Genomic DNA, 15,916 nt, shown 5'->3' with positions numbered 1-15,916 from the left:
CATGACGTTGTGAAACTATCAACGCCATTGCATTCGGCTCATTAAAAAAAAAAAAAAAAAGAGCATATGTCAAAAACTAGAAAATGTAGCCTACATAGTTCAAATAATGTTAATTGTGTTGAGGAATATTGTATTAAAGTTTCTACATTCAGAATTGAAAACATTTGATGAAAAAAAAAAGAAAAAGTACAATTTTGTATTACAGAATATAAAGGGGACCATGGTGATGTAAAGCTATTTAATGGACGGCATGCAGGCTGACCTTTGTGATCACAGTGCAGTTATAATAGATGTGATGACAGGTTGTAAGAAAAGCGAGCTTCGGTTCTGTACCTCCAGTTCTTGGTGTGCGGCGGTCCCTCCTCCAACCTCAGGAGGGCATATCGGGCAGCGCTGAGCGAGAGACCGCGGATCCCATCCCCCCACTCTTTCTCCGCTCTGACAACACAAACACACACAAACACACACACACACACAGGGATACATGTATGTGAGGCATGATATGCACTGTGTATATTGTGGGATTTATAGTGTGGTCTGCACACACATTTAAAAAGAAATAAATAAATAAAACACTGATTCACACTGATACTTCTAAACACACAATTTTCTTATTTTTTTTGAACACACACACACACACACCACTCTTGACCATGCTGTACATGTATCATCATGTGTGGGGAATACATCTCCATGGCAACCTACCCGTGGTACTCAATGTACTTGTAGATCATGCCGGCGATCACCATGGCAACGATTGCGTAGTACCAGGAAGATATGAACATGAGCGCCAGGCAGATAGTCATCCCCAAAAATGACAAGGTCCTGGACACACCAGAGGCACAGATAAGAGTGTGTTTATGTTTATGTCTGTGTATGTGTGTAGAATGTGTGTGTGTGTGTGTGTGTGTGTGTGTGTGTGTGTGTGTGTAAGTACCAGTGGTAATAGGAAAAGCGTGGCCTCCAGTTGGGCGTCCTCAGGAGAGTCTGGAGGCCACAAGCCAGGTTCACGAACAGATAACACATCAGGAAGAACCTAAATAAAGAACAGATAATGAACTGAAGCCCCTGAAGGAGAAAGGCAGAAAGGCATGCACACATACACACACACACACACAGTCTGAGTCCTACATTGTAAGGATGGGAGCCACCAGGTCCAGAGAGGCGATAAGAATCCCCAGCTCGGCTATCAGGGCTGTCAGCAGCAGGGCCCAGGTGGGCTCCCCATTAGCCTTCCCATGTCCAAACACCTGGAAGACACACACACACAACACACACACACACACACACACACACACACACACACACACACACACACACACACACACACACACACACACACACACACACACACACACACACACACACACACACACACACACACACACACACACACACACACACACACACACACACACACACACACACACACACACACACACACACACACACACACACACACACACACACACACAAAAGGAGAAAGAGTGAAAATAAATGTTACAAGTGCAACAGGAAAATCCGACTTTACCCCAAAAAATGAATCCTTTTAAATGTAAAAAATCTACTAAAGCATACAGAAAATCTCTCAAAATCTCAATAAATTACACTGAAACTGCCTGAAATAGGTAGATCACACTCAACTTAAGAGGAAACGTAAATTATTGTATGTAGGATGAAATCTCCATTTGGATTTTTTCCGTTTTTGTGAGAACTGATGTGTTTCTCTCTTATTTTTAGTTAAAAGCATTGCTGAGATCTAGTTGTGGGTCGCTATGGAGACGGTTCATAACACCTATTATGTACATTTTGAGTCCCTGTAATAAGGATTGAATTTTTGCAGCTCTAACCCGGAGGAAGGGGATGATGTTGTCCTTTGCGATGGCCTGCAGGAGTCGGGGAGCGCCGGTCAGCGACTGGAGGCCAGCGCCGCACGTCGAGAAGAAAGAGCCAATCACGATGACCCAGGGAGTCGGCCAGGCCAGAGTCCCCACCACCAGGTGCCCTTTAACGGAGTCTCCAAACCTGCAGGAGGCAAACACAAACACAAACACATATGTACATTTTTTTTATATCAGAGGACGCAAATATTACGACTCAAATCAAAATGAGCTCTCACACATAGAACACACGTATCGATGAAAAGCTGAAAGAGCGGATGTACTGACTTGTCTCTGAGCACCACCCCGTCGATGCAGGCTCCAAACAAGATAACGCTGGTCAGGTCTGCACGGACATCACTCAGGAAAGAGACACTCAGCAGTCCAATCAAATCAGATCAAATGCATCCTACGATAAGTGCCTTTTAGACATGATAGAACCCGTTATAGAACGAGCAATTCATTTAGAGTGACGAGGCATAAATAAATGAAATACATAACTTAACAGCAGCATGAAAAGACAAAGTAAGCTGAGGGGGGAAATGGGAGACAGACAGTTCCCATAGTAACAGAGGAAAAAAATGTTTGTGCAGAGGGAAACCTGTTGTTCTGTGTGGAGATAAACCCACTAGGGGGGGGGGGACCAATGTGTCAGTGGTGCTTCGAGTTTGTTTTAGAATCTAGAGTGCCTGGAAATGTTTTCACAGTATAACATGAGAGGATACAGACGATGGAGGTGGTGAGGATGGCGAGAATGGTCCCGATGGGGATGGAGCGCTGGGCGTCTTTCAGATCCCCCGACCGGTTTGAACCAGCCATGATTCCTGAGGGAAAGAAGAGAAATCTATTCAATTTAATGGGATTATTAACATAAGCATAACTTAATACACAAGGGGGGTTTCAAACTTTTTGGGGCCGGGGAGCACCTTGCAGGGGAGAACCAAATCGTAACACCGATTACTACTATTTGTACTCTTTGATGCCATTAGAGTATTTGTCTTTCAACTTTAATTCTTCAGACATGTTATAAGATGGTGATAAAAAGAAACACTTTTTGAATAATGCCACTTTGTTTTGCCCTGATATTCCGGATGCTTTGTAGTCAGATAACTTGGATGGCTTCACGGTTTCACATTTTGGTCTCAAGTCGCCGTTCTCAATAGATCCAAACTCAAACTATTGTCATATTTTCTCGATTAAGCCAGTTTGGGCCTAGCGTCACATTGACTGACTCAAATATTTGTCCAGGAATCTCCAGCTAGCTAGAAGGCTACCAAGCCAAGGGAATCAGCAGCAGGAGCGGTTCGCTGCACCCTGAGTGAAGTCACTGCTGCATGACAGACTGAGTCACAATCATATCAAAGTTTCTATTTGCCCAAAGCTAACGTGGGTGGGACCAATTAAACAGCACAATTTGTAGATTTATAACAAAAGGGTCCCTACTTTTAGAATCACTCATTTACTGGTATTGTTATTTATTATATATGGCATTTGTTCAACTATTTTTGTTTGATTTTATTGTATGGAGTGAGTAAAAAGAAATCCAAGAATACAGGCCAACAAGAGTCATGACAAAGACATGCAGACTTGATCCTTAAACAGCAAGAATCAATATCACACCTACTGTGTTCTTCCTGTCAATGATTCATTTTCATAACAGAATGATAGCAACAGTATGTTTACATATCTCATATGTTTGTATAAGTCACCCTAAGGAGGGGCAAGAACCAAAAGAAAGAAGCCCGTACCTGTGACGGAGGGGAAGAAGATGCCCACCAGCAGCGTGAAGGAGGTGGTGATGTCGGCGAACACGTAGGGCTGCTGGGTGAAGGCCAGGTGGGAATCATGAGAGGAGCTGAGGGAGCCTTTCTCCACCACGTCCCCTCTGCTGAGGTAGGAGCTCCACAGGTTCTCTGCGAGGACCAGAGTCAATATGTGCTCGGTAAGAAAGGGATTTAAAAAAATGTTTACCAAAATGTAAAATGAGGTTTTTTTTAAACTGAAACTGAACCACTTGGTCAACAAATAACCAGAATTATAGGGAAAAGATATTTTGGCATGTTTGTGTTATGATAAATATTAAACACATGGTTTTAATTGCTTTAGTCCACTTTCAAATTTGGATTAAATTAAATTGATTCCTCTAAAGAATTTATAAGAGGCTGAACATGTCGTTGTTGACAGTGAATTAATGCTACAAGCAATCTGGCTCCTTTTAACATTCTTGTCTGCTCCTCCGTGTCTTTTAAATAAGTATAAATCGCCCTTCGTATTGAAATAATTACATATATACACGAGTATTGTATATATTATAGTTATATAGTATTGTATACAATACCTGAAATGATCCCGCTGGCCAGACCGGGGATCGCTTCGATCTGGGAAAAGTTGTTGGAGAGGAAGTATTCGTCACAGGTGGCGTTGACTTCTGGGCCCTGGCAAAACTGCTTCCAAAGATACGTGGTCTTCTCCAGGAGAGGGGGTGCGAGGGAGGGGTCAAAGGTCGGGCCCATGGTGCTGTTTTCTAAAAGGGAGGAATACAGTGTGTCAAAAAAAACTGGTTTACTCTCCTACTTCCCCAGTGTTCTTGATAGATTGGTACCCACCATTCATTAATGTGAAGTTGTTTTCAACTTCATCCACTGGCTCTTCAATCCGCAGCAGACTTGTTTTTGCGCATTGGTCGTCTTCAATTTCATGCCCGCTGATAGTTCTGTTTCCCAGCATGCACACGCTGCGGACGGAAGCCCATCGGGTCAGTCAAAAACCGTGCAGAGTTAACGGATCAGTGGGCGGTGCATTTTTGTCCACAACTTACGGGAAATTTGGCGGTTTGAAGGCGGAGACCAGCGCGCCGATGTAGATGGAGACGATGGAGACGATGACGCAGGCCAAGAAGATGGAGGCCAGCTTGTTGACGTACTTGACGCCCACAAAGACCAGCAAGGACATCAGGAGGAGACAGATGGAGCCGTAGACCCGCATGTTGTTCAACATGGCCGCCCCTTCGCCTTCGGGGTGCTTGGACTCAAAAATGGCCGCCTTAGGTGCGATGTACATCTGGAGGGAGTGAAGGACGGAGAGGAGAGTGGAACAACAATGGAAATGGGCTTTTATTTGATTTTTGCATTAGGTATCTTGATCTGCCAGGTATTTATCATGCCTGCTTGGCCAAAAACATCAATTTCCATCTATTATTTTCCATAATAATATAACTTTATCACATTAGAAATATGCCAATGTACTGTTTTTACTTCATACAACAATTTCTAATGCCGTCATTAGCTTGATTATTGCCATTTTATTGTGAAAACAGCTCAGCTCTGCAGCTGTATTTAGATTAACCACAAGGAAATGCAATTTTTTGCACTTGAAGAAACCAACAGAAACAGACACAGATTGGTTGTTTAAAATCTTTAAAACAACCAATCTGCTTTTGTTCGTGTTTTTAGTGTATTTGATGTTAGTTTGTTTGTTCCATTAAAAGTGCAATATACAGTATAGTTCGATAATTTCAAGGCAAATATGAAAACCCACCAGAAGGATCTCGATGGCTCCCAGGATGTACATGGCTCCAGCGAAGGTGGTGCCCAGGTAGAAGCACAGGCCCACCGCCCCCCCGAACTCTGGACCCAGAGAGCGACTGATCATGAAGTAGGCGCCTCCCGCTGGAGGAGGAGGAGGAGGAGGAGGAGGAGGAGGAGGAGGAGAGAGAGAGCGGGGCAGGTTGTACATCAGAGAGAAGTGGAAATGGAGAGAGGAGGAGAAGCAGGGTGGTAGAAGAAATGGGGGGAAATTTAAGAGAAGAGAGGGAGGACGAGAAGAGGAGATGGGACATAAAAAGAGAGAGAGAGGGATGGATGTTAGTAACATTATGATGTTAGGAGGTAGAGAGAGAGAGAGAGAGAGAGAGAGAGAAGAGGGCAGCTGATGAGAGAAAGTCATCCTATGCTTGAAGAAATAAGCATAATGTTCTACATGACACATCGGAGAAAGAAGGCAGAGCAGATCTTTGGTCAGATTTTATCTGCAAATGGCTTTTTTTCCGGCTCACTTGAAGTACAAATACAGCATCTGAAGGAAACGCTTGATTGTCTTCAGGGCTGGGTAATAGAAAGAAATGTGTTTGTAGCACCAAGTATCAAAAACTGATTTAAATGACAGATCACAGAACGAGTAAACAAAACTATGATATCTAAATATTGCCATTTTTCATTTATCGTATTCAGGCAAAGTTTTGTATCTGTAAACTCCAGCTAAGCGGTCAACAAATTGTCACATATCGGCTCCGCATTAAAAACGGTATTATAAAGATTATATGTTTTGCTTTATTTAGTAGAGACTTACACAATCCATTAGGACATGTTTTTCTACATTAATCTAAGAAATATGACAATTTGAGAGTTGTTATTGGAAGTCGACTAAAACAACCCGTGAAACCAGGACGATCTCATCCCCGACATTTTGACATTTTCTGTGGCTGTTTTTTTATGAAGATGACACACCCATTTATCTGATTGATTGAATTGTTTCTCTTAATAAGTGGGAGCTTAGAAATCCCCCGAGCAATATACTTATTTTAAACGCTGAACAAAAAGAAGATGTTTGCAGTAATCCAGAGGTCACAATATTTTTTTATCATCAGGTATCGTATTGGCACTAGTATCGAAGAATTTTAAATAAAACCCAGCCTGAATTGGGTGCTTTAACGTCCTGGTGCATTTCCCTACACAACCGGGACTCCAAGTGAGCTAAAAAACAACAACAACAACAACAGTAAGCTTAAATCTGCGGATTCAATTTGAACCAGATATAAAAACAGATCACATGGGGGGAGGGGGACTCGTACAAGAAAGGGAAACTACAAATCCCTACTAACTGTCGGCTCAGAATTCAGCGTTTGGTTTCCGAAATGCAACTTGGCATTTAACACGAGACAAAACATGAAATGAATGGTAATAAAAAAAAAATCCAGCCAAAAAATGTGAATTAATTAATGCTCCCCCCTCCACCCAAACTACCATTTATTTGTCATGGCATGCATGGTCTCTACATTTATCTCACTGAATTTGATAAATTACAAATGATTTTTAGTGCTCTGCTGTATGTTTTTTGGAAGCCAAACACTTTTGATTACTTCTCATTATAAAGCACAGTAAACTAAATTCATACAGCATTAACTACCATCTGACACTAGATGGTGAGAAAGCATGAGAGGCTGTTCAGGTGAGTAAAAGAAGAAAAAAAAAAAAACAGCATGGTATGAAATGTGTGATGCCAAACAAGACAACGTTGTATTAATTCTCTATGTTACCGACGGGATTTTCATTCTACATTCAGTCGTCGAAATGTCACATGCTTGTGGAAATATCACACTACTTGTTGACATTTGGGATATTCGTCTGGAGGGCGTTCCAGTGGGAGAGTAAAGTCAATGGCGGGTAAATATCCAGTTTTTGTTTTTTAAAATGTGTGTACAGACAGACAGGGGAGAGGTGGACAGAGGGAGAGACGGGACAAACAGAAATAACACTCATTAGAAAAACAGATGAACTTTTATCGGTGTCGCCACAACTGGAAGAGGAGCAGGAAAAATAGACGGAAACAACCTGGAATATTCAAGATTAATATCTAGACCTCTGAACCCCGAGAAGTTTTAAATGCTCCGGTTGCATTTTACTGACTGTGGCCTCGTTTTTTTAACATAAAAGTCCTGCTCCTCTATAGAAACAACACAATCATGGACAGAAGTGGACGGAACTCAAATGTGTCCTTTAAGCAGTAAAAATGGAATCCATATTTCCAACATTTTCCCAAGTGCCCACAAATGTTACCAATACTGGAAAAAAAAACTATTGAACTATGGTTAAACTCAGTGTTTAGCAGCCTGCAATTCAGTCAAAGTTAAAAAAAATGTTGTCACACGGTTTCAGTCTCACTTCTAAGTAGTGACGAGGAGCATCTGATATTTTTAAAAGGATCTGGTTTGTGCAAACCTTTTTTTTTTTAAGTAAGATTCAAATGAGACGTGAGGAATAAAGTGTATTTGATGAAAAATCTAAATTTTAAGCTTCGATTTAGTCGCTTTTCCTGTTGGAAGCCTTTGTCACCCATGATGTGTTCAAGGGCCGTTAAAAAAAATGATAATCCGTTAATAATGTCTGTTTTTAAAGCTTCTGGCTATGATAAACAATGTATTTTTGGCAATATCTTTTATATTAAAAAAACGTTTTTGGGGGATTCAGAGGACTAGAGAGGTCACTCAAAATGAAAAAAAAAAGATTCAACTCTGTTGTGTGTGTCAGATTTAGAGATAACCACGGTACACCAGAGCCATTTACTCCACGTGTAGGGAAAGAATGGAAGTGGAAGAGTGAAAGATGGAGGAATACCTGGTACGACTCCGTTGGTGGCGATGGCACTCATGGATATTGCGGTCAGCAGCGTCTGCAGAGAGACAGTAAGAGACGGATCTTTAGCAAATTCAGAGTTTTTTTTTATTTTTTGTCTCATCATGCATGTCTGGACACTCAGACACTCACACAGCAACAGCATATGAAGACAATGCAGAGGCTCTGCAGCACCCCAGCACTCCCCACCACCCAGGTCAACCGCAGGAACAGGATGACGCCGAAAATGTTCTGGAGGCAGGGCAGGTAAACTCCCATGAACGTCCCCATCTGAGGCGACTGGGAGAGGGACGGGACAAAAATCAAATGTTAAACATCGTACATAATATTAACGTTTTTCAGACTCCGTTTAAACATTGTTAGTTTTATTTCTTTAGTATTTTATGCACCATTTATCTGGAACAAACTCCCAGAAAGCTGCAGGTCCTCTGCAACTCTCAGTTCTTTTAAAATCAAGGCTTAGGACTTTTCTGTTTGCTGCTGCCTTTTATTAAATCAAATAAGCATTAATTTCTAACACTGCAACATGAATTGTATTCTTGTATTTCAAACTATTCTTTTTTATTTTATTTTTATTTATTATCATCATCATCTTTATTTATTTATTTTATTAATTGTATTATTATATTTATTAATTATTATATTTATTTATTTTAGATTACTTGAATTGTATATTCTCTTGGCTCTTATGTGACTCATATTTGTATATGATTGACCTTTTGTGTCTTTTCTTTTGCACAAAAATTGTCTTTTTTCTAACTATTTCAACTGTTTATGAAGTATCTCAAGGCAGCTATTTCAATCATTAATCCATTACTTTCTGCAAACCTAATTTCATATATTAGTATCTGGTTATTATGACATTTTTATTATAATATATTATCACTTTTGCATCAGCTTGTAATCCTATTTACCTCCTTTTTTGTGGAAATCTCTTTTAAAATATTTCCTCTGCAGCAGCCCCCCCCCCGAGGTGAACGTACCCCTGTTTGGGAATCACTGCACTACACCACCCTGATGCACCAGACTTATGTTAATGCTCACACTGAACACACTCTGTGGCCAGAGGGGGGGAGGATTCAACATGTTTTTGGTTTAACTTTTCCGGCCGTCTGTTGCCAAATGTGCCTTGAATTACATTGAACCACTGCAGCAGTCTGTCTGATCCTCATCAGCAAGGATTGCAGAGCAGATCAGGGTCACTTTGTACTGTACTTCCACTTCACAGACGCTGAGCCAAGAGAGCAACAGCCGAAGATATCATGTGTCAAAGACTTACATAATCATCATATGTTAAAAGGATGGATGGTAAACAAAAGTGTTCATTTTTAGTTTTTGTTGTTTCCTTTTTATTCTGTTATACTATAACACGTACACTAATCTAAACCATAAAAATCTTTGATCATGTTTATTTCAAATTCTTGTAATTCCACCCTTGTACCCATAATCATCCTCTAGGTTATGATTGCTGTATTCTAAAAACATTGTACAGCATGACAAAGATTATAGACTATGAAAAGGTGCCGTCATGAGCATTTAAACAGAAAATAACTTTGCTTTGTGCAGGCGGCACATTGCTGCACTGAGATTTTCATAAACTTCTAGGAATGTGTTGCCTTCTAGGAAAAGAGATCTTATAAAAAATTGGAGTCAGGACAAGTACATTTCTTGGAATATATATATAAATATCTATATATCTATATATCAATATATATATATGTTTTTGTCTGTCATGTGTTTGTTGTGTTACAAATGGGCTACAACTGTATTTCGTTGTTTATCCCCGTGTTGCATAGTGACAATTAATGATCCTTGAAATGAGGTGGGTTATACCTTGCCGGCTTTCTTCTTCTCTCCGATGCTCTCGGCCTCCTCGTGCTCCTTGGCCCCCTGCGTCAGGTTGGTGTAGTTTGCCAGGCGATTGAGCAGAGACGACACCTTCGGCCGAGTGTCCATCTCCTCCTGTGACGTGAGAGGGAGATACAGAAGGAGGATTGAGGGGGATGACAAGCAGTGAGAAAGAAAAACAGATAAGTGATAAAAGATCAGCAGGAGAGAAACAGGCATATTGAACGAGTCGTTAAAGAAGTGGGAGATAGAAGAGGGGGCTGTTTCCAGGGAACTTCAAAATCTATAAAGATTTGAATTATCGGCACCCACCAGCCAAATGCTGGTTTATTTCTGGCTCTAGTGTAGCAGACGCTTTGGCAAACAAACAGCCACCATTTGGAGATTCTGTTTTTATCCACGTACAGTAAGATAAAAAGTGAATATTTTAGGGAATGTCTTTTCTACATTTCATACGAACCAAAAGTTGATTATAATGTGCTTTTATAGATGTATGAATTTTGTGTTTCAAACCTCAAATAAGGCCAAGTTCCTGTCGTAGAAGTCGTCATCATCCACCCCGTGAGTGTTGTTGATGTACACGCTGGATATCTTTGAATTTCCATCACCTAGACACGAAGAAAGAGAGAGTATGAATAAAAGGAGAGGATTGTTACACAACTTTTCAAGTCTGCCTTTAAACACTGAGATGGATTCCTCCTGTTCTCAAAGAGGCCATTTAGCTGAAGGGTCCTTTATTAAAACAAAAGTGTCTCTGGTGAGCAGCAGTGCAGGGATGGTAACAAGAACAGAGTGGAAAAATAAGTGTAATTTTGGAATATATTCATTTGATTTAATATACTTAATTACCTCAAATTATCTTCTGAATTTCTTTTCTTAATTCATTTTCTCACAAAAAAAAAAAACTGTGGATTTTGTCCGCCTCGTCATTCACACATTAAAAGCGCATTTCAATGTAAACTGAAGACATTTTTTTTCCAGTATGAATTAGAGGAACAATTACAGCAAACAAAATAGAGCTGAAATAATCAGCAGGGTTTATACATTTATTCATCATTTGTACATATATATATTCTGGCCAAAGAAGCTCCATGAATTTAAACCAATCTTCATTCTGTGATTTCATTGTTTACATAAAAAGTTCAGTAGACTGATAAAGAGGAAAAATACGACTAACAGCTACATCTTACTACCCGGCTATCAGGGAAGAACTGAAACAAAAGTAAAAGCACATCTCTAGCTGTTACTGATCAGTTGATCTGATTGTCAATAATTAAAATAATCGTTACCCGTCTTAAGCAAAGACCGTTTCAAAGTTCATACGGTCACCTGACTATTGCTTTTAGGCAGACTTGAAAAATAAATGTTTGTCCTTTAACTTTTTTCTCTCTGACACACACACACACACAAACACACACACAACACACACAAACAGTTTGAAGCAACGGCCACCAATCCAGTTCCGCCTCAGTCAGCACAGACCACTGCACCAGCAGCACCTGAGTCAGCAACACCACTTCCCTCGCCTGCTCCGCCACAGTCACGCTACTGGCAGCCAGCGGCCATACGCAGAGTCTCGTTGGACTGAGATGTGACATGACTTGAGACCGACAACAAGCAAGGGTCATTTTGTTCAAGAAAGGCTCCGGGTAGTACTTCCTGAAGAGGTGAGTTTTCAGCCTGCGCCTAAAGATGGGCAGCGACTCTACTGTCCTGACGTCAGTGGGGAGTTCATTCCACCACTGAGGGGCCAGGACAGAAAAAGCTGTGACCGAGTGGATCGAGGCAGCAGAGCGAAGTGGTCGGGCAGGGGTGTAGGGCTTGACCAAGGCCTGGAGATAGGAAGGAGCAACACTGCCCTGTAGGCTAGCACCAGAGTCTTAAACTGGATGCGAGCTCTTACAGGGAGCCAGTGTAGGGAACGGAGAAGGGAAGTTGTGTGAGAGAACTTGGGGCGATTGAACACCAGACGTGCTGCAGCTTTCTGGACAAGCTCCAGAGGTCTGATGGCCGACGCCGGGCTCCAGCAAGTAGTGAGTTGCAGTAGTCCAGGCGGGAGATGACCAGAGCCTGGATGAGCACCTGCGCCGTCTCCTCAGTGAGGAAGGGGCGAATCCTCCTGATGTTGTAGAGGAGGAATCTGCAGGAGCGTGTGACCGATGCAATGTTTGCTGAGAACGACAGTTGGTCGTCCAGGGTCACACCCAGATTCCTCACAGTCCGAGTTGGCGTCACCACGGCATCATCAATGGTGATGGACAGGTCTCGTGCGGGCAACCCTTCCCCGGGAGGAAGAGTAGCTCGGTTTTGTCCAGGTTCAGCTTCAGGTGGTGTGTCGCCATCCACTTCGAGATGTCAGCCAAGCACGCAGCAATGCGTGCCTCCACTTGGGTGTCACCGGGAGGAAATGACAAGACCAGCTGGGTGTCATCGGCATAACAATGGTAGGAGAAGTCATGGGAGCGAATAACAGAACCCAGAGATGTTGTGTAAGCGAGAAGAGAAGGGGGCCCAGAACTGAACCTTGTGGAACCCCGTAGTCAGCGTGCGTGGTTCTGACACGGCCCCCTCCATGTCACCTGGTAGGATCGGCCTGTCAGGTAGGATGCAAGCAGGGAGAGTGCAGAGCCTGAGACGCCCCATTCGAGGGTGGAGAGGAGGAAAACGCCGCTTCCAGGAATATGTGAATTTATTTAGAAAAATGTGTTTGATCTGACTGTTAAAAAGGTCAAATGAATATCCTGCAATGATGTGTTGATGCAGCAATTATATTAAAAAGAAACATTTAATTTCATCCTATTGAGGCAGGTCACCAGATGATTACAGAAATGAGAAAGACTGAACAAAAATTCAGTAACACAAGATTATGTGTATTTTTTCTATTATTTTCTTCTTTTCTTTAGGTTCTTGTGAAATCCTGAACACGTTCACCCCTTCAGGACTGTAAATATCCTTCAATAAACTGTGATGAAGGGCTATTCTCAGGTTGCGATTGGCCCCCATTTTGAAAAATTTGGTTACACAGCCTTGGCCTTTGTTTGCCACTTTTTAAACGTATAACAAATAGGGAAAGCAAACAGCAAAACGTGCACTCCAAAATAAACATGTTAACATATTTAAATATTTGATCAGACAACGCTGCTGCTGCTGCTGCTGCTGCTATGGGGCATTTATTTACATGTGCACAGGCGTCTCTTTTAAAAGAGACAACGGCAAACAAATGAAGTTGTTTGACTAAAGGGGTGAAAAGATCGACTCACCCGTCAATATCACAAACGAATGTGCAACTTGATTGTGCGACTTGATTCAACCGACACGGAAAATTATACTGCAACACTAGCCGGAATCTCAATGACGTAACGAGGTGGAGGCTGTTGACGGAACGATGCTGTTCACAAGATTTCCATTATTAAGCTGTCGTATAACCACATCGCCAGTTTCGGCAACCAAAAGCGGATGCCTGGCAACCTTTTTTTTTTTTTTTTTTAAAAGTAAGTGTTGAGCCTTGATAACAAGCAGCTACATTTAATACATCCATCCATCCATCCATCTTCCATAACCGCTTATCCAGTTAAGGGTCGCGGGGGTGCTGGAGCCGATCCCAGCTGTCAATGGGCGAAGGCAGGGTTCACCCTGGACAGGTCTCCAGCCTATCACAGGGCTGACATATAGAGACAAACAACCACTCACACTCACATCCACACCTACGGGCAATTTAGAGTCTTCAATGCACCTAAGCTGCATGTCTTTGGACTGTGGGAGGAAGCCGGAGAACCCGGAGAGAACCCACGCTGACACGGGGAGAACATGCAAACTCCACACAGAAGGTTGTCCGGCCCGGGAATTGAACCCGGGCCCCTCTTGCTGTGAGGCGACAGTGCTAACCACTACACCACCGTGCAGCCCACATTTAATACAGTTTAAGAAAAAAAGTTCAGATACTTCTGCTTATCACCAAAATAATGAATAAATACCTAGAAGTCCAAACAGAAAGCTCCACGACACACGAGCTGGTAAACTCTAAATGCATCAGCATCTTACACCTTCTCACAGAACATGGGCTGGTTACACACTGAGAAATAAATTATTAGCCGTGTAAAGACATTAGGAAAAAAAAGCAGCATTTGGCCGGTGGGTGGTAACTTCCCATCCTGTTCGCGGTCCTTCATTTGGCCAAAGATAGCGAGTGTGAAACTGACTCCACACAAAACAACTTGCCTGTTAATATTCATGCAGGCGTGGTGCTAGGAGAAGATTAACCAACAAGCTAATTGAGCTTCCTGCTCCTTTGTTTTTGCAAAGATTTTGAGCTGCTGATCATTAACGACATATTTAACCCTTAAGGATCATTAACAACATATTTAACCCTTTTTTTAAATCAATTCTTTACTGAAGAAAAACAAAGAAATAAAAGGCATTCAGGATAAATACAGATACACATCAGTGCGTGCTCACACTCGTTGGATGTGGTGCGGTCATGTTCAACACGTAACCTGTTGATCAGGACGGACGACATATTGTGGACGTAAACATTTTGTGGCTGCTCGGGCTGACTGACTGGACTGCTGACGGATAACACTGGCTTCTTCACCACGCAATACGATCATAACAACACTTAATATAACACTTGCATACTGCTGATACGCCGATTTTTCACTATTCTCTGACAATTTATAACCCAAACTATTACAATTAAAAGAATACACTCCTAAACTTGAAAATACTCTGAATCCAGATTCTTAAATGTGAATATTTTCTGTTGTTTTATCATCTCTTAGGATTCATAAATATCTTTTGGACTGCTGTTAGGGACAAAACAAGACATTTTCCACCATTCTCTGACAGTCTTTCCATCAAGCGATCATCAGTTAATCAAGCACGTAATCAGCAGATTTGATTGCTAAAGATTATTATAATTTGCTGCAGTCCTAATTTGATATAAAAAAACAAACACATAATGAATGACTTTAAAAACAATCCCCACTAAAAACTATACACAGTCACCATTGAATCACTAGAGCAGAGAAAAATAAATGTTGCTGTTGAACTGCAGCGTTCACACACACACACACCTAAAACAGGGGAACGCAGCTGTCTATATTTGTGTGTCTATGTGTGTGTGTGTGTGTGTGTGTGTGTGTGTGTGTGTGTGTGTGTGTGTGTGTGTGTGTGTGTGTGTTTCCCCAAGAGAAGCCTTCCCCCTGAGTTTTACACACCTTTATGTGTGTTTGTGTGTTTACTCAGTGAAGCAGAAAACCACAGCGGCCAGATGTGGACTGCAAGCTGTACGCTGTAAACACAGCAAATTCAATCGCCAACTTTATTGTGTCAAAAAAAAAAAAAAAAAAAGATCACAGAGCATTTGACCTTTTCTGAAAATAACTCTCCGCTCTTCCTGCCTCCTTTGCTCTTCATCGACTTTCAGCATCTTGACTCATTCACGTCAACACAGCAGCAACTCACTGCTTTTTTTTTTCCCTCTACATTTATTTAAAGCCGAGACGACCATCGCTGTGCGGTTTCATCTCCATTCAAACAAACCGGCAGCATCACAAGAGCCTGATCGAAGCTCAGTCGGATTAACCGGCTCGATTTCTATTTATGGAGGCTAATTAAACAACATGTGGGCATCCTTACTACTATGCAACTGCTTAAGTGGATCAGCGTCGCTAATACAGTTACATCTCTCCTCGGTTATAAAACCCCTTCTTTGTTGAGCCTGTGCAGCTATTCTTAAACTATTTTGAGGAGTGAATTACTGCAGGCCAACTGCACAGT

General features: G+C 41.8%; 1 protein-coding gene across 4 annotated transcripts in view; it reads right to left on the bottom strand.

The window, feature by feature from the left end:
* The window catches only part of LOC129093035 (solute carrier family 12 member 6-like), a 28,629-nt gene that overhangs the window by 7,426 nt on the left and 5,287 nt on the right, over window positions 1-15,916 (bottom strand). For all 4 annotated transcript variants that reach the window (XM_054600900.1, XM_054600899.1, XM_054600901.1 and 1 more), the window contains 16 exons: window positions 10,652-10,746; window positions 10,124-10,252; window positions 8,423-8,569; window positions 8,273-8,327; window positions 5,418-5,548; window positions 4,699-4,940; window positions 4,487-4,614; window positions 4,219-4,404; window positions 3,629-3,793; window positions 2,606-2,704; window positions 2,169-2,226; window positions 1,851-2,025; window positions 1,132-1,250; window positions 938-1,036; window positions 706-825; window positions 334-438 (listed from right to left, as the gene is read on the bottom strand). In XM_054600900.1, the coding sequence (XP_054456875.1) occupies window positions 334-438; window positions 706-825; window positions 938-1,036; window positions 1,132-1,250; window positions 1,851-2,025; window positions 2,169-2,226; window positions 2,606-2,704; window positions 3,629-3,793; window positions 4,219-4,404; window positions 4,487-4,614; window positions 4,699-4,940; window positions 5,418-5,548; window positions 8,273-8,327; window positions 8,423-8,569; window positions 10,124-10,252; window positions 10,652-10,746 (2,053 nt within the window). The remainder of the gene's footprint in view (window positions 1-333; window positions 439-705; window positions 826-937; window positions 1,037-1,131; window positions 1,251-1,850; window positions 2,026-2,168; window positions 2,227-2,605; window positions 2,705-3,628; window positions 3,794-4,218; window positions 4,405-4,486; window positions 4,615-4,698; window positions 4,941-5,417; window positions 5,549-8,272; window positions 8,328-8,422; window positions 8,570-10,123; window positions 10,253-10,651; window positions 10,747-15,916) is intronic.

The sequence above is a fragment of the Anoplopoma fimbria genome, chromosome 7 (genome assembly GCF_027596085.1).
Source record: "Anoplopoma fimbria isolate UVic2021 breed Golden Eagle Sablefish chromosome 7, Afim_UVic_2022, whole genome shotgun sequence".
Taxonomy (NCBI): domain Eukaryota; kingdom Metazoa; phylum Chordata; class Actinopteri; order Perciformes; family Anoplopomatidae; genus Anoplopoma; species Anoplopoma fimbria.
Note: the sequence above shows the minus strand (reverse complement) of the source record. Positions and strands in the feature narration are given on the sequence as shown.